We start from the raw sequence: 26,459 nt of genomic DNA on the forward strand, positions 1-26,459 counted from the left end.
TTTTTAAAAGACGCTGCCGTCCAACGGCCTGGAACATTTGTAATCCGACGTTAGAAGTCAGCGGATCGTGGCCAAAAAGCAGAGTGTCCCAGCCAGCTGGTAGAAGATACTGCCATTCTGACTCCTCCTGACTCTGGACTTCGCGTGTGTGTCTGTCTGTGTGTCCGAAGATTTGGAGTTACTGTTAGTTGACACTAATACGAGAGCGAGTGAAATACGAGAAATACAAGAAAAACCGAACGTGAATCGCGAGTGCAAAAAGTAAAAGAAAAAAAAATAGAAAGAAGAAAACGCCAAAAAATAGTACGAAAAATCGCAATAAGAAATCCTCAGTATAAGCCAACACAAAACCTGAAGAAAACGAAACTCGGCAATCTTGGTCAAAATGGTGCGGTTAAGTGCAGCCTGGAGCTGCTGTTTTTTGGCCCTGATTGCTTTGGTATCCACTGCCGCCTCCTCCACTGCGGATTATCCAGGTGTCATCGAACTGGTGGGCTACAGCAACCGCCGGGCACGGACCTATTTCCAGGAGCAGCCCCGCTCCAATCCCAATCCCAAGCCCGGTTTAACTTCAGCCAAAACCCGGGCGGATATTGAGACCGTGAAGAGGAACATCCGTAAATACGATCGCTTGCTAGAGTTGGATACGAAAAATCTGCCCGAGCAGCAGAAGGATATGCTGGCCAGGATTGTGGAGCGGGTGGCCAGGCTCAAGGAATCCCTGGACATTGAGGAGCAGCAGTTTAACCAGCAGGAAGCTACTTCCTCCAAGAGCAGTAGTAGTACCACCACTAGTACCTCCAGTACCCAAGAAACGCAAACAGAAGCGGAAACGGAGCGGGATCAGGAGATGCTCGATCAGAGCACACAACTGCCCACTGGAGCCACCGAAGCTGAAACGGATCCCACCCTAATCCTAGACGAAACCACGCTGCTGGAGCTGCAGAATACGATGAACGAGCAGGCTGCCATGAGCACCATGATGAAGGAAATGCCCACGACCACGGATGTGAGTCAGCAGGAAGCGGAATCGGAATCGGAGGCCACCGATGAGGAGGGAGAGACCACCTCACCCAATCTGACCACCCAATCCGAGGCAGCGACCACCAGTGATGAATCCCTCACCGAATCCACTGATCCCGATGACCAATTTGTAGCAGCCAGATCGAACAACAACATAGCGGCCATAACGGCAGCGGATGATGCCGATGGCACCACCACAACCACCGCGAATGCGGGCAGTCAGCAGCGCACGCTGACCACCATGGGAAAACTGAAGAATCGGGCCACCAAGCGACCCTTCGCCCACAAGGTCACCGCCGCCCTGAAACGAGGAGGTCAGCGTCCGAGTAGCGTGAGTGCGGCAGCTGCTAATGCGGCAGCGGCCTCAAAACCCAGTAGCAGCACCACTGCCGCCGCCAGCAGCACCACTCAAAAACAGAAGTTGGCCACCAACAGCTTCCAGCAGAAGCAGCAGCAAGCAAAGCCCCTGCAAAAGGTGACACCCTCAATCGGAGGTGGCTCATCCAACCCGTCCTCGGCATCTATTCCCTCGGCTACCACGAATTCAGCAGCTCCTGCCTTGCCCATCGAGCAATTATATACCCGTACTCCCCAGGCCAATATCCCATTGGCGGCAGCGGCAGCAGCAGCAGCATCCTCATCCTCGGCGGCGGCAGCAGGATCACCAGGATCGGGAGCCACCGCATCCACCTACAGCAGCCAGCATGACAGCATGGTCTATGATGGACATGTCAATGCGTCGGCCTTGATCGACAGCCTCAACACAAACGCTCGGGAGGAATATTACCAGCAGAAACTAGGAGCAGGAGTCAACAAGGATAACAAGGTAAGGCATCCATCATCGTACGCTTTTAGAAAATTCCCTTCTTACTAATTGATATTAACTTAAAATATTATTAGACTTCCTAATGAAGAAGGTTCTTAAGGGTTTTCTTCGGTTGTAAATTTGTAGAGGCTCTTCTGAAAATTATTCTCATTACCCGAATTCTGAATAATTTTTTTATAATAAAACGATACACTTAAAGGACCATTTTGGCATAGAACATCGTAGGTGTTCCTTTCTATGTAGAATTTTGAATAAGTAATATATTTAATATTTAACCCTTCTTGAAAGAGTTAATTTGTCATTTAGCAAAATTTGCACAACTAGGCAGTCATATTAATAGAGTTCATTACTACATTATTTTTACTATGAACTTACTGTACTCCAAAAAATACATAAATAACAGAACCTAAGATCGCTGACACTATAACTCCTTTCCAAAATACTGGCCAATCTTTGGCTTAATTAGCAATGACCACCAAAAACTACACAGTTCGAAGGGGAAATGTAGAAAGGGGAAAGGCGGCGAGCGCCTGTCAAGCTAGATATGTACATATTTCCCAAGACAATGGGCCAAGTCGCCGGGACAGAGACATCTCTGGGCAACGAAAAAAAAGACGGAAACCGTTTCGGGCTAAGCAAACAAAAACTAGAAGAACCGAAGTAAAACCCCGTTGAATGTCAAATGCAGAATTATTGGAACAACTTGACTCTCAAACTATAACAACAAAGCAACAAGCGATGACAACGACAATGACAACAGCAACAACACGAAGCTATCGAAGGCACAGTAGGAGCCACAAAAAGTCCGAAGCCACACAGAGAAAAAAATTTGCTTTTATTAGAAAACACATGAGAGTGCTTCCATATTAGCTACTAATTAATTTTGAGCTATTTAATTGTATTCAAATTGTTTCACATAGTTAGATCAAACCACAACCAAGTTTTATTTCTAGGGCCTCTCTCTGCGCTTCACAAAATGTTCAGCAAGGTGTGTTGTGTAGGTTTCTTTTGATCTTATGCAATCAAAGTGAAAAGATTTACATATGCTGTGTTTCAAATCTATTGATTGTAGCGAGTCTAGATTAAACAGTTTATATCGTTCTTTGGCTGATTACAAGATTATATTTCAACTGTTTTTGTATCTGTAAAGGGGTGCTGACTTCAATAGTTGGCCAAAGCTGGCCACTTGTTATAAATGGAGCGCCTCGAGGTCTTTGGCTTTCCATTGCAAATCGATTGTCATAAGCCGGAGGCCAAGAAGGGGAAGGGAACAGGCTGGAAAGCAACCGAAACTTTCAATGCAATTGTTGAGTGGGTCAGTTTGTTTGGGCTGGTATCGCAGCATATCGTTTTGTTTTCTGCTTTTTGATGACATGGACAAGGGAACTGGTCAAGCCTTATTAGATACAGTCAAGTCGGAAAACTGCAGTTTGTGAGACAGCGATGAAGATGGAGGGCATCTGACTGGGGGATCGGCAATGATTTGGGCAGCCAGGCATCGGAATGGCTGGCAATTTGTAGCCACTACTGACCTATAAAGTTTGATGTGCACCTAACAATGATGATTGCCAGTGGATGCTGGAATGACTTCGCGTTTGAGTCGGCCTGAGAGACTCTGCGCAAACAACGACATAATTTATGGCCATAGTGCGATCGGGTATCGATGCAATACGACACACATAGCCCAGCTTGTATCCTCCAGCGTCCCAACTACCGACCAACATCATCGACAGGTTGAGCAACTTACTTACCCAGCAAACGGAAACAGGTTGAGTTGGCGTTGCAAGATTCTAAGTGGCCTGGACTTACCTGAAATGAGAAAAGAATTAAGCTAAATGAAAATGTTTCACTTGGCCATGGGTGGTTGAGTCACTGGTTCTATGCCGGTCGTGTGCCTAATTAAAATGGCAGTCACATATCCGCACCTAAATGGGTTGCAAAGACCCCGACCAGTCTAATGAAGACTTTAATTGTTTGTTTGCTGGATCAATTGATCTGCAGATTAATCGAACTGCGCTTGTGCGGTTAGCGTCGTTTGATGCCGTTTTAAGTAAAGTCTGTGAATGGATGTGATTATGGTTGACGCACTGGGAATGTTTGTGGAATTTTAGAATGAGTTGGATTAGCCTTGGGTCCGTCTGCTGGGGAAAGTTAGGATCCGAGCCTTTCATCGAGCCAATCCAATGAGGTGGTTCCCATGGATGTTGGATTTGATCAAACCAAAAGACACTCTGCCAGCTAAAGAGCATTAAGAACACAGCGCCTCTCTCCGCGCTTCTCAACGATTTAAGCTTAGGCGATGGCTAATCGTGTGTACTACACAGCACTTTCTTGTCCAAATAAAAGATTATACGAGTGGCTTCCGAAGAGGGGATGCAGTTAACAATGTATGTTTTCATTTCTCAACACATACAACACCTGCTACACCCAGCTTCAAGCCTTTGGAAACATTCCATTCAGTAAACATATCGAACTGAAAGCCACAAAGTGAAAAGTGATCATTAATTACGATTCAATGCTCGAGCATCCAGCATGTTAATGGGCTTCGAAAGGTCATAAAATCGAATCAATGCTGCTCAAGACAACGGCGCTCATCGCAAGAACTTTATGAGCGACCCGTGATGGTCAGATCTGAAGAGAATACCCAGAAGATGATGACGCTTGGTCAGCGGAGCGTCAAGCTCGGGGTTGGGTCTTGATTGCCGGCTGTCGGTTACCGCTAGGAATATCATAAATTAACGATTAAGCGAAGATTTGTTTACGGTTACCGCAGAGGAAAAGCAAACTATGAAGAATGCCTTGGTTTGGATCTAGCACTGTGACCGCGTGTAATTAGCACATTGTTAAATAGATTTGTGCGCTTTGATCCAGCATTTGTTTTTGGCAACAATCGAAAGATGAAAGCATAATTGTTACATTGCCAACAAAAGAATTGGGCTTCGTTTCTTTGCTAATTTGCATACAAATAATAATACAAGCTGAGGAAAACTTTCGCTGCCAGTTGAATTTACACGCTTTCTTTGCGAAACACAATCGTCTTAGAACTGCAAATGGGGCTAAAGACCGAAATCTATTTTGTTTGATTTGTATAGACAAACCGATTGTGCTTAATTATAGAGGGCAAGGCACCGTTAGTTCGTTAGCTAGTTCCATGGCTAGGTCATGTCTGATTCCGGCTGCGATCTTCTTCGCATGAGTTGCAAATTTCTCCGTCTCCCCTCATCCTACACAACTCCGGTGATGCAACCACCAACATACGACTTTTTCACGCTTCCAACTCGGCTAATTATCGGGGAGGATGATGAAGCCCAGAGGCTTGGCATGAGCCAAAGCTTCGGAAAGACCACCACTCATAATAATTAATTATAGGCTTGCCGTATGCAACACACAGAGGCCAAGGAAGACTTAACTGCAGTTTTATGCTGCGCAAAGGCAGGGCTGTACCGGGTTTTCTTAAAAGCGGTATTATGATCTATCACCCATTGGTTTTTTATTACAAATAATATAGTACTATATATATATATCTTTGCGCTTCTCAAAAACATAGCTAAGGTAGCTGTATAACATTAGATCATATAATATAAAATAAATATAAACGCAACAGAGCGAGAATATGCACAGAACATTCTTAAGAAGCAATTTATCCAATTTATATTAAATTGAATTAAATTACTAGAACAAAGTATTCACTATTAGCATATAAGACTACAAAATTGTCATGAAAAACTAGTTCACAAAATGGATTTATAATATCGTCAAATTGCCTAGATAATTTCACTTAACCTAAACACTGCACACAATTTGTTCGGTTAGTTAGTTCGAAACTTTGCTTATGACCTTTTCTTGCAAACTATCCATGGTAACCAGACCAATTCGATCACTTTCGACCCAACTTTCGATGGTATTTTCTTCTTATAACCAAGTTCGACTCGTGCCTCGTTGCAAAAGCAATGACACTAACAATTTTACAAGTCATAGAGCATATAATCACAGCCTTGGCAGCCAAGTATGTAACGAATGAAAAACATGAAAAATAATGTTGAAAAAGTGAATTGCAGTTAATGTGGATTTCTAGAAATCATAACGAAAAAATAAAAAAAAGAGAAAATATACGAAGGCGGTGCCAAATCAAAGACAAAGGAAAACCCTCCTACGGTTCGTGAAAGAGCGTGAAATTTGTTGTCTAACAATTTAACAGACATCGGCAGCTGCCGCCGATTTTCCCTATATACACATATAGAAGCATGTGGACAGCGGAAGAAGGCGTGACTTGGGCAGCCTATGACTGACAACCTGGAGAAGCATGGAAAAGTGCACTTAGCGGGGTCTCTCTGTGAATCCGTGTGTGTGGGCTTTTTTCAACAAAGCCAAGAAAGTTGGCGGGTGGAAAATGCGGGGCAATCAAGCATGAAAATTAGACGTTTTGATAGTCTTATTGAATGTGCAAAATGACAGCTAAAACATATCAATGATTGTGAATTGAGAGTTCAAAAAAGACATTGAAGAAATCCAAGCCAAGCTGAGTTTCTGTAAAAACCCCCTTCCTAAACCGAGCCTTCTGCAAATCAACATGGAAAATCTCACCAGCTTACACAAATTTTCCCCAGGCAGTTCAGACTCATCAGCTCTCTAATCGAGAAGTCAACAGCTCATACATCAAGAACTCTTTTATACCGCAACTCCAGCTCAAACATACCAAGCACAGGTTTTTAGGGGAAACTACAAGAACGCCCCTCCATCCGAACACGTTTGGGTTAAACATTTACCGCTTTGTTTTATCAATTGCTTGTTAACACAAACACATGCCGGCAGAGCGATGATTGAAGCTGACCGTTAGAGCAAAGACATTAGACGCCCAAAGTTATGCTAATTTCAGATTGCGCAGAAGGAAAGTCTTTCGGTGAAACGATGATAACCCAAAGACAATGGTGATGATGATGATGCTGTGGAAAACTGGTAGCAAGTTGCCATCACTCAGAGAAAACGAGTCTAAATGCATCGTTACGTAGATTAGCTTCATGTTCTAGCTTACTTTGAGATATCAGGGTGCTTCTTAAGTAACTACTTTGTTTATGATATATTCTACTTTTTTTAGAAGTTAACAAAAGTAACTGCTTGCTAACTCTGTGTTGCATACCGCCGACCTTATCTCAACAAAACATTATACCAAATGGCTTAAGCATAAAAAGAAATCCTATTGATATATTCGCTCAGTGCAACGGAAGTTGCATATCTGCTAGCGAATGCAAATGAAAGCAGTGATGCAGAAAGCCAAGAAAGGGGCAGATATATGCACTCATATATGATTAGGAAAATCGAACAATGCTCCGACAATCCAATCCAATCCAGTCCAATACAATCCGGCTGGCAGAAGAAAGCAGAGAAGCCGCCAATCTTGTCGGGCTTTCTAACCAGCTTGTTTTGTTTTGGGAAAGGGTTTTCTTTTTCGGTTTCTGCGATGATTTATTAAAACTTTTACTAGCAATTATGGGGGATAAATGGGCGTGTGGCCTCTTCAAAAATCTCACCCACTAATAACTGTAATTTATTTGGCCAGCCGGCGAAAATTATTTCTCTTTGATTGGTCATCACCGGACACCATAAAGCAGAATCCCAGAAATGCGAAATGAAAAGTGAAATCCGACAAAGGGTCGTATTCACAAGACAAAAGGCAAAACAAAGACCATTAAAGCCGACCAAAGAAAGGGAAAAAGCTGGAGTAAAAATAGAAGTCTTTTTCATTAACCCAAGAACGCGGGCATATATCTATGTATTTGGTATCTGGGTAGTGAATACCCACTGTGCCCATTCCATAATTTATCGAACGATGCCCAATTTATGGCAATGACTTGAGCATCCAGAATTGGCCATTTGGCAAGGCATTTATCTCGCCGCACACTATTCAATTATAGCTTTTGAATCCCAGGAAGGTCATCACCAAATGAGATGGAGGATATATTATACGTTTGCTGAATAAGGTAGTCAGCCAAAAGATGACTTTCAGATATGATGTACTTACGAAGTGTCCCAAAAACGATTCTGCATACCTATCAAACCAAACATAAAAGTGCAAAAATCCACAGATAACATGTTATTTTTCCCATCATTTTTGTGGACATAGATAGCCCATAAACATGACCATCAACCATCATGTCGATGGTCATGTTGATGACATCGACTACACGATGCCTTGGCAAAACGTAAGAAATGGTATTTTACATAAATACCCATAAATGCCCCTCTAACTCCGGGAATACCCCTTAAATGGGACCCTAAAGATCATGCAGATCGTGTTGCTACAAGACATTGATATACTAATGAGGGCTGCACTTTCCATTGATCGCTCTCTTTTCCGCAACGAAGAAAGAGTGAGAGTGTAAATAGTCATTAGGCCGACTGCCAAAAACCAACTACATCAAGTTCGGATAAAACAAACCTGAAAAGACTCACGACTAAATTAAGATCTCACAGCATTTGGCAAACTAATTGCAAATGTCTTTACTACAAGTGAGGGGGAAACCCCTCGAAATGCCCACCAGTTGGAACAACTGCAGCTATTTGCATTACAAAGACCCGGGCAACCTATGAGATACTTCCAACATCTTTCATTCCACTTGGCCCCCGCCGAACTTCATCTTCATCTTCTTCTCGATCCTGGCCATCGAATTTGTGTCTTTGTCTCGCGGAGTTTTTGGCCAAGAGACTCCGTCTTTGGCTTTCTTCTTTAGCTATCTAGCAACTTTCTGCCGCTTTGGCTTTCTAGGTCGTGTAATTGTACAAAAAACTGCAACACAACAGCGGCGAGGAAAACCAATTGCATTTAAATCACATTTTTCTTTGTTTTTGGTATTTGGTTTTTTTTTTTAAATCCAGGATTTTTTCTTTGGCATCTTGATGGCTAATTCAATTGGCGCTGCTGCTGCCTTTTGCTACATCGAATTGATAAATAATTTATAAGACTGGCGAGAGGGTATGCAAGCCTTTTAGCATTTATGGTCTATAAATTTAATACCCAAATGCACTTTTCGAAATAATCGGAACCAAGAAATAACCAAACTCAATTTTGTGGTTTTCGATTCGCTTTCGTTGGCCAGACAGTTAGACGATCCAGATTATTTGGCTCAATTTGTGTGGCTTTTAATTCGAAAAATTGCGGAGAAATCAAAATGACTTACTTTACCCAAATAGCACATACAAAAATATTATATGTATACACGAACAACACTTATTTAATGACTTCAAATGCAAAGAAGATTGACTTAATTTCCTTAAGAGCCTTAAATTATTAACATCCTAAAAGATAGAATGGCTACTTACTTTCGTGACCAATTTATTTTAATAAATAATTTGTACAAAGAAAATGCAAATGCTGCATTCTAAAATATGTATGCTGTTTACTGCGCAGACTAGCACTCAAATTCACATTTATTTCTGGGCCAACTAAAGGCCAGAAAATCTCCATTACAAGGGGCATAAGCTTCATGCCCGACCATAAGCCAGGCCATTTGTTAACAATTTTATAACACAGTGGCTGCCATAAAGCAAGACCCGTCGATGCCAAGGAGCAAACTCTACCCTAGACCAAACAAATTATGCACCCCGCCCCAAACGGCGAAGAGGCAACTTTTTGCGCATTTCAAGTTGGGGACAGGGAATTACAATTTATAAGCAAAACAAGAAAGCATAAATAAATGCAACAGCAGCAGCAGCAGCGGCAGCAAAAGTTGCAACGCAGGACCTTTGGAAGAGGGGCCACCACGCCCACGAATTAGCAATTTAAATGTCCTCCAAATGCCACCCAGAAAAATGCTACCAGTATTTCAGGACCTGCAAAACATTTTACACTATAGAAGATACTACTTCTGGCCGACTGGCACTTTCTACGAACCGAGACATAAATTTAACAAGTGCAACACCCCGGCAATCTGGAGTAAAAGTTGTTGCTCCACTGAAATCAGCTGGAAATAAAGAAGATGGGGTATTATGAACGCTTCGCATTGTGGATTTGCCATTCAAAATACAATTTTCAAACATTATTTCGATCGTTCATTGCATTCACCTGTCGTGAGTGAGTGTCTGTGGTGATTGAGATTCGAGTTTTGAGTGGTTTAAAAGACGCTGGTTGCATGTTCGACATTATCTGAAGGAGGAAAGCCTCTCTCCATCTTTCCCATTAATTGCAGGCGAGCATAGAAATTGCCGAATTAACGTTTGGCCCACAGACCTTTTGGGGGTCAAAGTTGCTCTCGACCGCAAATCGAGTTTTGATTTTCGAATTTATGGCTCATCGCCAAATTACCGGATTGCTTTCTTTGTTTTGCCCATAGTTTTCTTTAGAAAGTGCAATTAATTTGTAGATCTATGATTGCTCATCTGCGATTAAAATTAATAGCAGCAGGCCTACGATGGAGATTGGGCTCACAAATTATACGAAAGATAGGCCGAACACAGTTTCCAATGCGTATAAGTATAAAATTCATTTTAAAATGATATGGAAATGGGGAATTGTAATGTTTGTGAAAATATTAGTAGATTAATGTACAAGACAAGCATTCTTTGCATAATTGCTACCCCATATGAGGGAAATACATTTAAATGTACAAAAATGTGCAAACTAAGCTTCGAAATACAATCAATAGAAACTAAATCTATTCAATCAACTCGAAGCATAACGTGAAATTCCGCAGCTGCTCATCTTGCAATCAAAGCTCTTCAACAAACAAAAGCAATAAAAATCAGAGTTGAAAACATGTTCATTTTCCTTTCCTCGGTGAGCTGTGGAAAATTCGAAGTGCATTTGACTCCATCAACTCCACTTACAGCCAGTGTGGTCAGGTTTTTTGTTTTTCGTATTTGATTTCGGTTTTTTGTAGGCCATCTACCACCAACACTGACAACCCATGTGGCTGCTGTTGCAGTTGCCGCTGACAACTTGACACAATTTTTAATAAGAGACGACGACAACGAGGCACAACAAGCCGGTGGAGTGTCAATTTCCATGGCCAGGAAAACCGAAACCGAGGAAAAAGACAGCACAAATGGGGAATAACGTATTGGAATCTGCAGCTGGAGGCGAAAACTCCTTGAACCCAAAGTCGGCTCAAATCAGACAGCCACCCATCGATATAGTGGGTAAAAACCCATTGGAAAGGCTTTTGCCAGCGGATATTATAAGTGCTTGCCGCTGCAGCATGGATAAATATTGTTTTAGCATTGCTGGAACCTCAGCAAGTTGTGGGTTGTGTCAGAGCGATTTGTATTTGTGTTGGCCAGTGTTTGTCCGGCCATTTGTCAGATAGTTCCACAGCCACCACGTACTTTCCCAGAAACAGAAGTTCCGCGAAGGAGGACTCCGGCTCAATTATGTGCGAAGATTCCATCGAAATCATTAAAATAACAAATTGGCCACGATACGCAGCACACCAAATGGACAAAGCCGCAAAACTCCTTTTTGGATTTTGGTTCGCCAAAGAAAATTGAGTTGGTCAACTGCGAGTGCAGATAGTTTTTGGAGGGAGCTTTGCTTGGTGGTTAACTGGCTTGGCAAACCGCAAATAGCAAAATGGTGCAAAAAGGGTACAAAACCGACGGCAGGCTTCAATTACGCTGTGTCCGACTGAGTGGGTAGTGGGTGGGGGGTTGCTTTCAAAAAAATGCGCTTTCTAACTGCAGCCACCCGTTCCCATATCCCTATCATCATGAAGTCATCGAAGTTTATCATCATCATCCTCATCGGGCGGGCAGCGCCGAAAAGCAAAAGTTTCTTTGTGGGCTAAAAGCGTGTGCGAAGGGCGTGGCACTTGAAATGGAAATTTATGCCACAAGATGCAAGATACAAGCCCCGACCAATATGTGTCATTTGTGGTAGTCTCCTGGAGATTCCTGGCCAGACAACACTAATTGAGTTCAAAGATCGCAGAGCATAGGAAAAGTGGGAAAACTCGCAACTTCGTGGAACGGAACCCAACTTGTGCACACTTTTATTAATCGTTTCTGGCAAAAAGGCGATGGCAAAAGCGGGCCGAGTTTCCCAGATTCCCAGGCACCCATAACACGACCGCATCTTCAATCAACGTCATCCACCAGCTCCATAGTCTCCATAGACTGCGGTTCCGAAAAACCGGACGACCAGGATGGCCGCGAAAATTAATGAGCGAATCCCTCGCCCTAGACATTTTTTACATAGGCGGGCAATATCGAGTTTGACTGCTCTAGCATATGGATATGGCCAGGATGATGGGCAGGCGCAACAAAGTAGTCCGCATCCCAAGTGGATGCATTTGGCCATAGGACACAACGAGGATTGATGTGGATGTAGATGAGGATGCCACCGATTGTGACAGGTTTATGCGCAGCGAATTGCTGTGAAATTCAAATAAAATAAAGAGAATGCCTTCATTTTAGAGTTGCCAGGAGAACTACGAGGCTGGTCGCAGGAATCCTTGATCTGAAATCAATTTAGAGCTCATGAAATCATGAGAAAAGTACTGGAAGATAAACGGAAATTTATTCAGGAAATTCCTAAATTACAGCACATAAGAATATCCCGTTTGCTGCGGCAAGTGGCAATAAAACACGATAAACGCCAACGCGTAAACCTCAATTCGCTGGACTCAATCCTCCCGTTTGGGCAAGACCCACTGGTGGTGGCATCCTCTCCCAGCAGGCGACTCTACTTGGTTGCTCCACTGGCCACTGGCCACCGACTGCCGGTTTGAACGGTTTGAAATTGAGCAGCGGAGTTGGGTAATTTGAGAGGCGACAACTAGCCAGCCACGGTTACAACCGTCAACCGACAAACGCCAACGGACCTGCGGTGGAGCACTGGATCTGCGGAGCTATAGCCGTGTACCTATGGAGCTATGGGGCTGCAGCAAAAAGTATCTCAACGTGTGCGTATCTCTTACAGTGCAACAAGCAAGTGCAACTAATAAATTAATGTGCCTGCCAGTGGAGAATGGAGAAAGACTGAAGCTGCGAAACTGGGGGCCTTGTAACCACTCATAGTTGGCTGTCACCTGGCAAAATGAAAGCTACAATGCCAGCCATCCAGCCAGCCAGCCAGCCAGCCTTTAGATCATAGCGTGCTAAATTTGCCAAGCAGGCAGTCAGGCAGCCAGGCAGTTGGCATGTCAATGGTAGATACAAGATACATTCGTATCGCAACAGGAATGCGCTGCGTTTGCATACGAGATGAGGTTGAGCTGTGCTGCTGCTGCTGCTGCGGATGCATCTGCATCTTGGGTTGGTTGGGGAAGAAGAAAAGAGGGCTGACCTGCATAACGGTGCTGCGAGATGGAGTCGGAACGAACTGCAGAATGAGCCCAGAAGACTCTCCGATCCGCTCGATCTGCGGCTCTTTATCATTATCCATAATAATAGAGAACCAAGACCGAGACCGAAACTGAGAAACTCTGGAGCTCAGATATCCAGAGAACCAGAGACTCGGAAACTCAGAATCTCAGAAACTCACAGAGATGCAGCTTTCATAATGCTGTCCATTTTGATTATCATTCACTTAATTATGATTGATAGCTGTAAATGCCGAGCTCAGCCATGTATCTATTAGATACCATTCTTGGCTGCCGATTGGTTTTACTGTTAAGCTCAACGAACGTATCTGTTCGGTCCATTTTGGTCCGGCGACCACCAAATGCAAATCCAAATTGCTCGCGACTGTGGAAATTGCCTTCTACGAGCAAAACACAAAATCTGTCGCACATTACAAATGACCAAAGGAGTGAAGATGTTGGCCAGATACATCAACGTATCTACGAGTTCTTCTCCTGCAATCTCTCCTCTGGGAAGGAGAAGATCAAGAAAAGGGTTAGGAATTCGCTTTATATTGCCGACTTCGAGTTTTTACGGTCATGGAAACATTAGTCATGGTTGTCACTTGTTTTGAGCAGCTAGTGGTGAATTACTACCTTTCGAAAGTATCGAGAAGTAATACACATTTATGTATCAAAATGTGCAAAAAAAAATAGTTTAAAGAAATTCTAATAAAATACTTATTTACATTTCCTAAACAAGAGATAAATACACCGTTCGGTATTTATAATTTTAAACGGTAAACAACAACAAATTCAATTTAAATTACCTTGTTGAACGAAAGTAATTAATTTAAAGTACGCCTTAAAGCCTCCGATGGTATGATATACAGTTGTATCTATAAACTTTTATGACTAGTAAAAAAACATTTTCAAAAGAATATAAAACCGTCTGAATTACACCTCCATGATAATTGCTATATCTAAAGATTTCCATCATAAGTGTCGGCAAAATGGCATTTGCTTTGAGCGGTCTTTTCCCTGACCACCAACTTGGGTACCTGGAAACACATTCGCATTCCGCTCTAAGCTCGTGCAACTTGTTGCAAGTTGGCTAATACAGACATTAGCCAAGTGTAATAGCTCTGCCCCAGAAGAGGAATCACTGCAGCGTGTTCCCTTCGGAGCGGAAGCTAATAATTAACACAGAAATAAAAAACACATCGCACTGATAGAGGGAAAAATGTAAAGTGGAAAATGGAAAATGCAAAGCGCGTAATGTCGGCATCTTTATCTCTCACCTCCTTTTTTGTTCGCTGGCCTCCATCGTGGAAAAAGCCATGCGAAAAGTAAATTGTCAGATGCAAAACAAAAGCCGAAACGTAACCCCAGGGCCGTGGGGGGCGTGGCAGGAGGCGGTGAATAAGATGTGCAATGTGCGCTACTTTGATAAAATAGAGAAAAATGGCAAGGCAAGAAAAAAGAACCCGAAGAAAGTCCAATAAAAGAAAGTGTTTGGCCCCAAGGCCCCAAAAACCAAAGAGGAAGATGTCGGCGAATAGAAGAGCCAACCTACTGCACATTATGTTAAATAGAAGCCTCTGAAGAATCGAGACAAAGCAAACAGCTGCAGTAATTAGCCACGACAAGGGAATTATTGCAGTCTCTGGATGTTTTCCACTTTAATTTGAAACCTCTGGAAAGTAAATAGCTCACTTAAATGACCCTTAAATCATTTATTAGACTCCTCACAATGTCAATCACTTATTTTTCTCTGGCTTAAAATATATAAACGAAATTAGCTTTCTTTGCTATTGCTTTTTGTAAGCTAACTGGCGTACATTAAAATTTAAATCTCAATCATAAAAGAGTTGAGTTGAGCAAATGCTCTAGCTCAAATTTATTTGCAATTTTGTCTAAATGTTTCCCCATTATTTTGACACATCCACATACTAATTTCGCTTTCTTTGCCTTCTCTTCTTTCTTCCAGGTAAACATCTCTCCACCACAATGACCATTTAGAGTACGTGATTCGGAAACCAAAAAAGAGGGATCCAAAATCTTAGAAAAAGTCCGGGTATTTGGCACCCCAGATTGGCGTAGAGTTTATTATGCGTTTTAGCGGTAAAAACAAGCGGTATAACAACAAACAAGCCAAAACATTTAGACCATTTTGCCGGACTATTGTTCGGGGTAAACGACCAGACCTGAAGTGTAGGCCATCAAATGGTTATGGATTCGTTTCAAGCACCCATGCTCCTCCGCTTCTTAAGTGAATTTGTTCGACATGTTTGCTTTGAACACACATACAAACAAAGCGACTGGATTTGGGGCCTATTTGGGTTAGTTTTTATGAGTTAACTGCGAAAGAACGCCGAAGAAAGTGATAGCTAATCGAGATTTGAATGAGGAAAGTGAGTTTTTGATAGAATTGTACATGAAAGCGAAAAGAAAGCGAGATGCTATTGAGAAGTTTACTGGAACTTTTAATCAAAGCTAAAATTATTATTTACAAATCCGTAGTACGTTATCTCAATTCATTTCGATAATTGAAAAAGTCTTGTCTGAATTTTCGACATTAATAATAATATTACAAAGTTTAGTCTTGCATATCGACAACATTTAGCTGAGAATCGGCAGAAAGTAGCACCAATAAATTACCTTAAACTTTCTCATTTCAAAAGTAAGCCTATTCCGGCCTTAAGAAGCCATGTACCAAGCATCCGGCTAGCCCCATATAGTAATATTACCGACTAATATCAGACTTCCCCTTGGTGTCATGACCGAATCGTTACCGTAATGGCAGCAACATTAATTCTGTCCCACAAAGTGTCCCAAACAACGGAGGCCGGTCCGGAGTAACTCATAAACGTGCATTAAAGACCGTATCATAGCCGGCATTTAAAGTCATTAAAGGTTCAACAAACCTTAACCAACGAGCCGAAAGAACTGTTTAGGACCGGACCAGACCCCGATGGCCACGAAAACTAGAACAATAAACTCGGCCAGCAGCAGTGTTTAAAAAAATGAAAAAAAAAAAAATCGAGAAAAAACACCCAAGTAAGGAGAAAGGGGCAAGAAATGTAAAAATATTATTATTACGGCACTGGGCATTAAAGCCAAATGTAATCCGGAGCATCTGACCAACAGGGCTTATGAACAAACACAGAAATACCCTTTCTTGGCCCGAATGGCATTAGAGACACACTAGAACAAATTAACGCTCGCTCTGCGGTTGACACATTAAACGATTCTGATTCTGATTCCGACTCTTCGATTCAGTTTCATGATGATGAAAAGTCCGTAGATGACAATTATGAACACGTCTTTGGCCGACGACTTGAATTGGGTATGGAATGTGGTGGCTGCTGTTGGATTATTCAACAATTTTTTCCTTTTTCCATTGCCAGCCAAATCATGTAATTGCCTTGTATGCATCGTGGTTTTTTCACAGTGCACAGAAAGAAATAATACCTATTCAGCGGAGATTATTATTTTGCTTAATATTTCATTTTTTATGAACTGTGCCGCAGAGCTCTTTCCCAAATTTTAGTTATATAAAGTTAGGATCATTAGTATGAGTAATCTCTTTTTTCGTGTGCATCTGCTACCTCTTTCTTTGTTGCAATCTGTATCTGCAATCGCCATCTTCATCTTCATCGCGGTGCGGCACACCACAGCTCCCCTTTGTTGCCGTTTGACAAGTTATGCGCGGAATAACAGCGCAGAAACAAAAAATTGTAACACCGCCTAAGATGGATATCAGTTACGCATGCGCAGCGCAGAAGGCCGCATCTGCAAAGAGCCAACTTTGCAACTTTGGCCAGCGTTCTGCGGCCTGAATGTCTACGAAAGATCTTAACAGAGCCGGGGGCTTAGAATAGCACTGCTCCGTTTGGGATGCATATAGGGAAGAGTGGCTTGGTTTAGTTAAGGTTAAATATCAACCGAATGTGTTTGCTTATACAGGTCGTTGAGTAAGACAAATAGTTTAAAAGGCCCCAAGATTTTAATTTTCAATTTATGAGAATACAATTGGCCTTTTAGGGAAGTAGCTAGCAGTTAAATATTTTACAGCAAACAAGAAATAATGCAATGCTGAAGTATGAGTGCTTTATTCCTTATTTATTTCCAAACTATTTGTATTCGGAAAAAAAGACGATGACATCGGGGAACAGCTAATTACAAAATATTTACATATTAAACGAGAAATGTTACTACACTTATTATTACTCATTATTACTTTTCCCCATGTGCCTTTTTATGATGAAGGATCCATAAACACAACTCTAAGCAAACACTCAGTTCATATGCAATATATCCTCTGGCATGCAGTTTTCATCAATCGGCAATCACAGACTATACGATTTATTTAACATTTTAATTACAACCTGCGGACATAAACAACTTGAGAGTGTTAAGAGTTTACGAGAGCTTGGGGCTACTCAGAAAACACCAAATGACCAAAAAGCAATTGAAATCGAGAAAGAGGAAAAGGCCCAGCTGGAGTTTCCAACACACTGAGGCTGTGATGCGAATGACTTTTACCGGGTTTTTGGTTGGATGCTGTGCGGGATGATGATGGCTAAAGCGATGATGATGATAATTATCAATTGCCCGGCGCAAAGAGGAAAAAGCGTTAGGCAAACAAATAAATAAATAATGGTAAACAAACAAACAAACAAACAAACGGCTTTGTGCCGGGATTTGCATGAGAAACTACAGTTAACAGGGGTAAAATAGAAAAAAAAACTACACAAAATCTCGAGTGAAATGTGTAAGTGTGCAAGTGTAAGGTTTTCGGTAGCTTGTCGTGTCAAATAAAAGAAAAAGGTCTGGGCCGAAAAGAAAGATACATCCGTGAGTAGACAGACAAACTACTTGAAACTTCACGCTTTATAAATAACAATAAAAACAAACCTAGCGCGCAGAACTTCAACGAAAGTACTTGAAAACCAAATTTCGTTTTCACTTCGAGCATAAAATTAAATAACAAACAAACTGAGAGGGAGAACTGAGTAATGCCTTAAAATGGCAACTAATTTTCCGTTCTTTCCCACTGAAAGTGGTAGGTGTGAGACACACGAAGACTTTCACGTAATTAAATCAAATTTCGAAATGAAAATGAAATGAAAATTACTTATTAATTGCGGCCGTAGCCATGCAAATTTCCATTGAATCTGAATAAGAGAGTCTTGAGTCTTAAGTCTTCAGTCTTGAAACTCAAATCGTTGGTATTGAGCCTGAGAAGTATCTCTATCCGTAGTCAAGGCGGTGAAATTTCATGTGACTGTTTTTTCTCCACTCCTGAATTTCTTCAAGCTGATTTGAATAACAAGTGGCGGGGTTTTCGCATCTGCAAGATATATAGATACAAGCTGCCGCTGCCGCTGCTGTCGCTTACATGCGTTTAGCTTTGGCTCCTCTGTTTCGCCGCCTCTCATTAAAAGCAAATTTCGAGCTGCTGGCATAAATCAAGCCTCCAAATGGCGACTCGGCTTAAAGATATATATTCGCCTGTGCAGAGTGCGCAAAGAAATGCGATGGGGCTAAGTCTCGTATGGCCGGAGGACTTGAAATCTGAGAAGTGCTGCTGCCTGCAGGATTGTTTGCTAAGCTTGTTAGGTGCAAAAACAAAGGCAGAGAAACTGAAAATCAACTTGGGGAAATCAACTTGAGAAAGACAAATGTAGCAATTTCTCATTTTAAAAATGGTTCATCACCAAATGGAAGATAGTATGGGCTCGACTTTGGGACAGCAACTCAAGATTTTCAATAACATGTTGTAGCGATAATATCTGATTTGAAATCCAAGTTTACTGATTTTGCAGTTATTTGTATTTGTTTAAATTACTTTAGCTTTAATCACTGCACACTATTTCAAGTAAAGTGCCGAACATCCTACATTCCATTGCAACGAAATAAATATCTGTATCAAATTTTCATAGTAAAGCATAGGCTTTACTTGAGTTTCTCACGAAAAATCAAGGCTCCCAAAAACAATTGTTTGCACTCATATTTTGCCAAAATTTCCCCCATCAGTGGCTCATCAAGACGCAGCTAATCAAGTGGCAATCATGTCCATCGAAACAAGTCAATAAGTCAGGCATTCATCAGCAAACAAATCACGCATACGTCGTGTTGCACACAGCTTGTTTCTGCGATTGCCACTGCAATTTACTGTTTGTTGTTTGCTGTTTACCATGCAATGTTGTTATGGAACAAACAAAAAGAAAAATTTCCCGCGTCATTTGGCCGGGCAAATGGCAAATAGAAAAACAAATTAGCATCCAAAGCCGAAAGAAAGAGTTGCGAGTTGCATAAAAGGAAAACTTTTAAGAGCCAAAGAGCCATTCGGCAAAAGGAAAATCAACGGAAATGTCACTTTCTTTTCAATCAAAACGCAATTCATGGCACTCCAAAAATACTACAAGAAAAACGTTGGAAAAAAAACCCAAAACACGAAGTGCAGAAAAAGAAACACAACCCGCGAAAGGTCGCGTTGAGATTCCGACTCCGAGTTGCAGTCCAAATTGCAGGAAGCTGGCATCGGAGAACACGATTTTCAAGTGGCACTTGGGTGGGCAGGGGCAGAAAAAAACTGAAAATCCAATAACAAAAAAACTGAAAACGAACTGGAGGGGCAAGGGAGTACCTACTGCTAACTGCCACCGGCTGAACTTTAACCTGTGTGAAAAGCGGACAACACAGCAACACAAAACGCTTTAATTTGCAGTTCGTGGAAAATTCTTTGGGCTTAGGGCCTAGTTAGGCACTTTCCGCCCGCTGCATTGGTACACGGTAAATATTTAAAAATGTACTTAACCAAAGTGAAAGAGACAGGCCGCACGGCAACACGGCAACACGGCTGTGGAGTGGAAACAAAGGCATTGGCGGCGACAGTTTGGACATTTGGACAGAAGCGACAACCAGCTGACGCCAAATAGGGAAACGGAAAAGCTGAAAACGCTGGAACAGCCCGAAGAAAAGCCAAAGTACAAGCGGCAAAAATTCAATAATAATGGTCAGGGTCAGTGTAAATCACTCTCTTGCCAGAAAGCAGGCCTACCTGACAGTAGGTGGCTGAGTGGCTGAATGGCTGAATAGCCGAATGAATGGATGAATGGCAAATGACTGACATGGGAAGTACCGTTCCATTCCACGCGAATCATGGCCCGGCAATTTGGCCTAAACCAAAGATGCTTTCCGTTCAATTATGTGCTAAGTAGGAAAAGGGAATTGTTTGAGTTTCAGTTGAAGCTGGAGATGGAGTGGGGCGCTAGAAAAAGGAAAATGGGGTTCAAGGTGCCTGTAAACTAGATCGATAAATTGTTAGCCAAATGGAAAGCTGTTTGCAGCTCCGCGCAAACGAGAATTGAGGTAAACAGCATGAATTGTTAATGGAAAAGTAAAAACAAATGAAAGGACAAATAATAAAAATAGTTTATTAAGTTCTCAATGAGTATAATTCCCTCGTAATCTAGCCACGTTTCAGAAACTTAAATCATTAAGACTTCAACTGCCCTTCCCACTGATTACCCTTTCTATTTCCAAGTATCCATTTACACGCATTGATAAACAAGCAAACAAATTACAAAATAATTAAAGACCACCTAAAAAGGAAAAGCAATGCAGCACATTGAAATGAAAAGCACCATCGATTGCGTCATGAACGCCGACTAAAGTAAAGTCAAAGAAAACTCGAGTGCGAAAACTTTATAATAGTCAAACAAGGGGAAAGATTAAATGAAGGGAGAGAGTATCCTGAGTTCCCCCAGCTGTCGGTAAAAGTTTTCCAAAATGAAAAACAACTCGGGGAAAACACACTGTGAAATGGTCGCAGGAAGGAAGTGGCTGATGGGTTGGGTCAGGTGGCATGGGATACGAAAGGGAGATGTCTGGAAATTACAAGTAAAAGTGCGTTTGGCAGTTTACCCGGTTACCCAGGGTTACCTACCATACACATATATATATACATATGTCTATATATATACGCCTTTACGTGTTCCCCTTCAAGTTGCATCAATTTCTTAATAACTTTGTTGCCCCTTCCTCAACGGAAAAGGCGCGTTGCAAGGCGAGCCAAGCAATTTTGTGTGGCATTATGTGAGGGTCTCGTTTGCCATTAACCTGCTTTGGCCAAGGCAACTCAGCTCCCAGCTCAACTCGACTAAACGCGACTCAAATCAACTCAGCTCGAGTCGCCTCTCCTCAGCTCAAAGTGCTTGAATGCCTGGTAGGCGGGCAGTCTCGTCTTTCCTGCTGCTTTTTTATGCTTCGCGTCTCCCAGGATACAAAGACGACAACAAAAACGACACTTTGAATACCCTTTCAAACATCGATATGGATCAATTTGGAAGAAGTTGTTTAGTTTCTTAATTTTAACAAGTATCATCGTCTTAATATTTACAAATGACATAGGCGTATATAAATTTAACTGGTTTATGATTTGCAAACAAGAACCTCATTTGAGCCGTTCGAATTCATTTTAACTACCTCAGATTCCTGTAGGTTGCTATCAGCTTGTGCTTTACGTCTTTAACAATCAGTTGCTAACTGAGACGAGACTTTGGCCCACACTGTGCGAAATGAAAACTTTTGGCAGGGCGTTGGTCCGCCTGGGATGATGGAATGTGGATGGGTATAACAATCCAACTGGGGGAGCGTCAATTTCGCACTTCATCCACGCCAGAAAGCTGGCAGTAGACAAACAACACTTTGTAACACCTCGACAAGACACCTTCTGCCTCCAAGGAGCAAATATTTGCCAGCTGGCCAGCAGAGCAACTTTAATTGCTGGCCAAATAGAAGGAGGAAATGGCTCGAGGAGGAGGAGGAGGAGGTGTGCAAACCCTTTTCGCCACATCAATCAACAGGAGCTGAATATCATCGTACTCATTGCTCCTTCTCACTTTACAGAAAACGGCGACAGCGAAACCGACCAAATATCATTATTATCCGCACAATCAGCACATCTATCTGCTGCCCGAGTGTGCCATTCAGCAAGTTTGTAACGCAGTCTACGTGAGATTGAACTACACCCAACCACTGTGTGCCTGTCCATCAAGGTGAGTTGTTATAGTAGATTGGAAATGGGACCTACCCACTTGTCACTCCCGCCACCAGGCTCTAATTAATCCTGCGAATCTAATCCCCATCTGCTCCACAGATATCGTGATCCCTGCTCGGCCAGTCTGAATGAAGATGATCAGCATACCACAAAATTGGTTGGCGATACTAAGAAGAAGGTGAGCTCATTCCCATTTCATACCAACCGACTTACTTAGATAATTGCCCAGGGGCCACGACTGTTGGATCCCTTGGGAACCGAAAGTGGAACTGACAGCAGGCATTTCCAGATCATTTGTTAGATCACTCTCGGTTGATCATTAGTTCAATAGATGGTTGCAGGTTCTCGCTGGCACGACTCCGGATCTCTGGGAAGTCGAGATCGAAGTCTTCGCTGGCTGACCACAAATATAATTTGATCTATTTTTAAATGAGTTAGTGCAAGATGGAATCAGTAGGATCATTGGCAGTTTAATAGAGCAGATCGCTGACAAAAGACACGAATTTCATGTTCTGTAATTGCTCGAAACTTGGATGATGTTTAAGGGCGGAAAATAATTTTTTCGGGAAATACTCGACATTGCATGGGAAGTAGTTATTGAGATTTATTAGATTATCTTGGAAAAAGTCTATTCGATCGTAATGTGTACCTTACAGTTTTTCGAAAGAATGCCTATTGAAAGAAATTTGATATCACTTTAACGTTTAAATAACAACTTCCATACTAATTGATCACTTAGAGAAATAGTTTCAATTGAAAAGCTTTTTGGGTGTGCAGTCAAAGTAAATATGAATGGAGTGAGGTAAGCACAGAGAGTAATTTAATAATAACATAGTTTGAATAAATGATTTTTCGAGACGTAGAACTTCGTTTTCGGAATGTTTGATAAAACGAACCAAGTGGACAAGAAATAAGCAACAACACGTCTGACTCCTAATAAACCATAAAATAAGCAATCGATTGAATACTTAGAGAAGATGAGTGCTTCTTAGCGTAGACACTCCTTGAAATTGCACGAAAGTCTCGCGGGGCAGTGGTCAATTGAGGAAAAGCACGATGGCTGGAAGCCAGCAATATATCATTTGATCAGCTGAAGATCACTCCTTTTGGCCAAACCAACGGAATTGAGCCTCATTTGCTGGATTACCGAATCGTAAAATTGATTTCCCAATCCCCAGCCTCAACTCTCGCTGGAGAGGCACTGCTTCCCAGCCAGCCGAAGGCACGATCAGTTGGCCAGGTCAGCTTCCCAGATCACCTTGTGGATTGCAATGTTATTTGCTTTATGGCCTGGCCGTGATCTGCTCCTTCGGCCCGATTTTCCCTAGATTCCCCCCACGTTTAATTGAGTTATAAACGCAAAGCAGCAGCAGCGTGGCTTGGAAATGTTCAAATAAATTAAATAATAAAAAGCATTTCTAATGGCTTAATGGTCGCCTAGAGTGCTCCACCGACACCGTAAAAGGTGTGTGGAGTGTGGGCAGTGCGAGACATTGTCATAATTACACATCACTTGACTTCACCGTTAAATGCAACACTTGCCGTTTTGCCATTTTGCCATTTTGCCGGAACTGTACAGCAAATTATGAAAATGCGTTTAGCTGGAAAACAGAAAACAAGAGCGGGGCGTTAGGAAAAACTGGAACAGCCGGGCGGGCCACATTAACCTGAATGCCACAGCCAATGAAGCGAGCGGAAAATGGTTGAAAAACAGAAAAAAACGATGCAAAAGAAAAGATTTTCCCAATCGACTGACATGCAAACGAGCGCCGCAGGAGTCAATCAAATTAACGTTCGGCTGTTCGGCGAACAGCACTTACAGTAGCCCAGGCTGTAAATCAGTTAAAAGGACAATCAGGTTGGCCAATTGAAAGCGTAGCAAAACGGCCAAGTCGAAGCAATTTGGCCAGCAAAGTGTTTGGACCTGCCCACCGGCCTTTAAAGTCTGGCAGATCTCAAAACCAAAGCCCTGGGCACTGGCTGCTCCTGTTTTCCCCCTTAGTTTCCACCTCGTATTTAGTGACAGCTTGTTCATAGCGTTTAGCATGCTAGCTTTCAATTTAGAGTCATGATCGGGATCCAAGTCGGGATCGGGATCGGGGTAACTTTCTTTCTTTCTCTCCTGCCCTGTGGGCCAAAGTGAATGGCTAGTGGGGCGTACTATTAAACCAATTCCGCCGTCTAGACACACTGCACTAAAACAAAATGTGGGTTAGACCATCTGCGGCCATAAAGAAGATTTATCTTCCTAACATTTCACTTAAAGTCGTGATGTACTGCACGGGCTGTAAAATCGGAAGTATTTTCCAAGTCAATTTAAGTGCTCGACAGGGGCTGAAATGGAAAATTAATTTGCAATTAAAATAAGCTATGTTTGAGTCAATTAGTGATCAATTAAAAGCTATCCTTACATTTGTTTATACCCTATTTTTTAATTTCCCTGTTCAGGCCATCACGTTGGCCAAAACCTGCGAGGCCACCACCGAGATGCGCGAGTGCCGCTCACCCAAGGATTGGTCCCTTCTGGCGCTCCAAAACACACGAACCGGCAAGTCGCACTACTTGGTCATCTGCCGCTGTCCCGACCACTTCAAGATGGGTAAGTTTGAGCATTTAACAAGTTTAGAATCTATCTAACAATTGTGAGGTGTGCATTGAAGCCGGCTTAAACGCTGTCTCAATAAAGTACTAAATACAATTTAACTATTTGAAACTGAAACCGAAATCCATACGTATATAAAGGACATTCCTAAGTTTCAGTCAGAGCCTTAAATACATTTAAAGTAAAAAATTCACATTAAATTCATTGAACTTTTCAGAGGGACCCATGGCCCATGACCAGCCCACCTATGCCAGCGTGCCCGGAATCCGAGTATTCGGCATGATGTGTGTAAAGCCGGGATACTCGGTGCGCAAGCCCAGCAACCAGCCACCGAAAAGGTATCAACTCCAGAAGCCTTTCTATCGTCCGTCTGTGGGAACCACGCTGGGTGGCCAGAAGGATAGCTACGGCAGACCCATCTACGGTGGCGGCAGCTCCTCGGGCAGCTCGGCCATCAGCTCCAACTACCAGCCGCAGGATTCGAGCTTCCAGAACGGAGGAAGCAGTTCGTATCAGTATCTCAACAGACCGGAGAGCGGCGGCAGCCACAGCTCCGCCAACTTCCGTCCTGATCAGTTCTCGATCAACAACTTCCCGAGCAGCAACTACGGACGCAACAACGAGCGGCGCGGCGATCTGCCGCCAATCGAAGCCATTTCGAGTGGATCGGGAACCGGTGCCGAGGAGCAACCGAGCAGCAGTACTCCAGCGGCAGAGGAGGAGGCCAGGACCACTCTGCAGGCAGAACAGGAGGCGGAACCGGCGGCCGCAGCAGTTCCAGTGGCAGCAGAACTGACCACCACGGCGGAGGAGGCTGGACTCGGCAGCCGGTCCAGACGATCCCTACCCGATACGGACGACTATGAGCCGGAGTTCCCGTGGGATCGCGTGCTCGAGTTCCAGCAGAGCATCATTTGGGACTAAGTTCCGGAAAAACCAACCAAGCAATCCTAGTAGATACAATTTCAATAGCACAAGGCGACATTTCCGGCGACTATAAAACTGTGCAAAAATCAACTGTGACTGAAGTACGAGATGAGAAACACGGAAGTAAATGGCTTCGATAAGCATGAAGTTCACGTCACGTAACGTCTAGCGTAACGTAACGTAATTAGCTAAGCTTTTCATAATTTAAAAACATGTTTTTAGGCATTTCACTTGGCATTTCACTTCTTACCAGCATACCACCATCCCTCTTAATTTATATATTTATACATGTATTTATTTACAAAACAATTTACGAATTAATTAAACAATTACAAGTGCCCGGGCACGATCGCACTAATTGTTTAATTAATTTGTTTTGCATTTAAGCGTAAACAAGGCCTCAACTTTTTAAAATAATATTTAACGATTTAAACGAATAGTTTAGGTGCAAAACTGGAAACTATTTAAAAAGGAAACATATGAACAAAAGGATAATTAAATACAAAAACCAACACCGAAATTATTTAACCTAAATTTAGTTGCTTATTTATGTTTAGACCTAAGCTGCATTTACTAGTAGTTAAATAAAATACTATTTAAAAAATGTCTCTTTCCTAAAATTTGAGGTTACCTGCAGAAGTTTAAAGTTTTGGAGTTTAGTCGGTTAACGACTTGAAATGTATACTAGAAGATCACATTGGGCAGGCCATCGTAGGTGTTATATTTAATAGCTTTGATTCA

At 42.4% G+C, this 26,459-nt stretch overlaps 2 protein-coding genes across 2 annotated transcripts in view; one reads left to right on the forward strand and one right to left on the reverse strand.

Moving 5' to 3' along the window:
* On the forward strand, positions 1 to 26,322 carry LOC6544517. Its single transcript, XM_001973021.3, has 5 exons — positions 1 to 1,849; positions 22,039 to 22,187; positions 22,289 to 22,367; positions 24,638 to 24,788; positions 25,009 to 26,322. The coding sequence occupies exons 1-5, from the start codon at positions 386 to 388 to the stop codon at positions 25,713 to 25,715; spliced, it is 2,550 nt and encodes an 849-aa protein (XP_001973057.1). The 5' UTR covers positions 1 to 385; the 3' UTR covers positions 25,716 to 26,322.
* LOC6544515 (elongation factor-like GTPase 1) overlaps positions 1 to 26,459 on the reverse strand; it is a 73,015-nt gene that overhangs the window by 43,546 nt on the left and 3,010 nt on the right. The window lies entirely within an intron of this gene.

Source organism: Drosophila erecta, unplaced genomic scaffold, assembly GCF_003286155.1.
Source record: "Drosophila erecta strain 14021-0224.00,06,07 unplaced genomic scaffold, DereRS2 tig00000021-arrow-pilon, whole genome shotgun sequence".
Classification (NCBI taxonomy): Eukaryota; Metazoa; Arthropoda; class Insecta; order Diptera; family Drosophilidae; genus Drosophila; species Drosophila erecta.

Excerpts from the sequence above, each read along its gene's own strand:
- LOC6544517 (XM_001973021.3), top strand. The coding sequence starts at position 386 with ATGGTGCGGTTAAGTGCAGCCTGGAGCTGCTGTTTTTTGGCCCTGATT. Across the intron at positions 1,850-22,038 it reads GAGTCAACAAGGATAACAAG|AAAACGGCGACAGCGAAACC; the intron begins GTAAGGCATCCA and ends CTCACTTTACAG. Across the intron at positions 22,368-24,637 it reads TTGGCGATACTAAGAAGAAG|GCCATCACGTTGGCCAAAAC; the intron begins GTGAGCTCATTC and ends TTCCCTGTTCAG.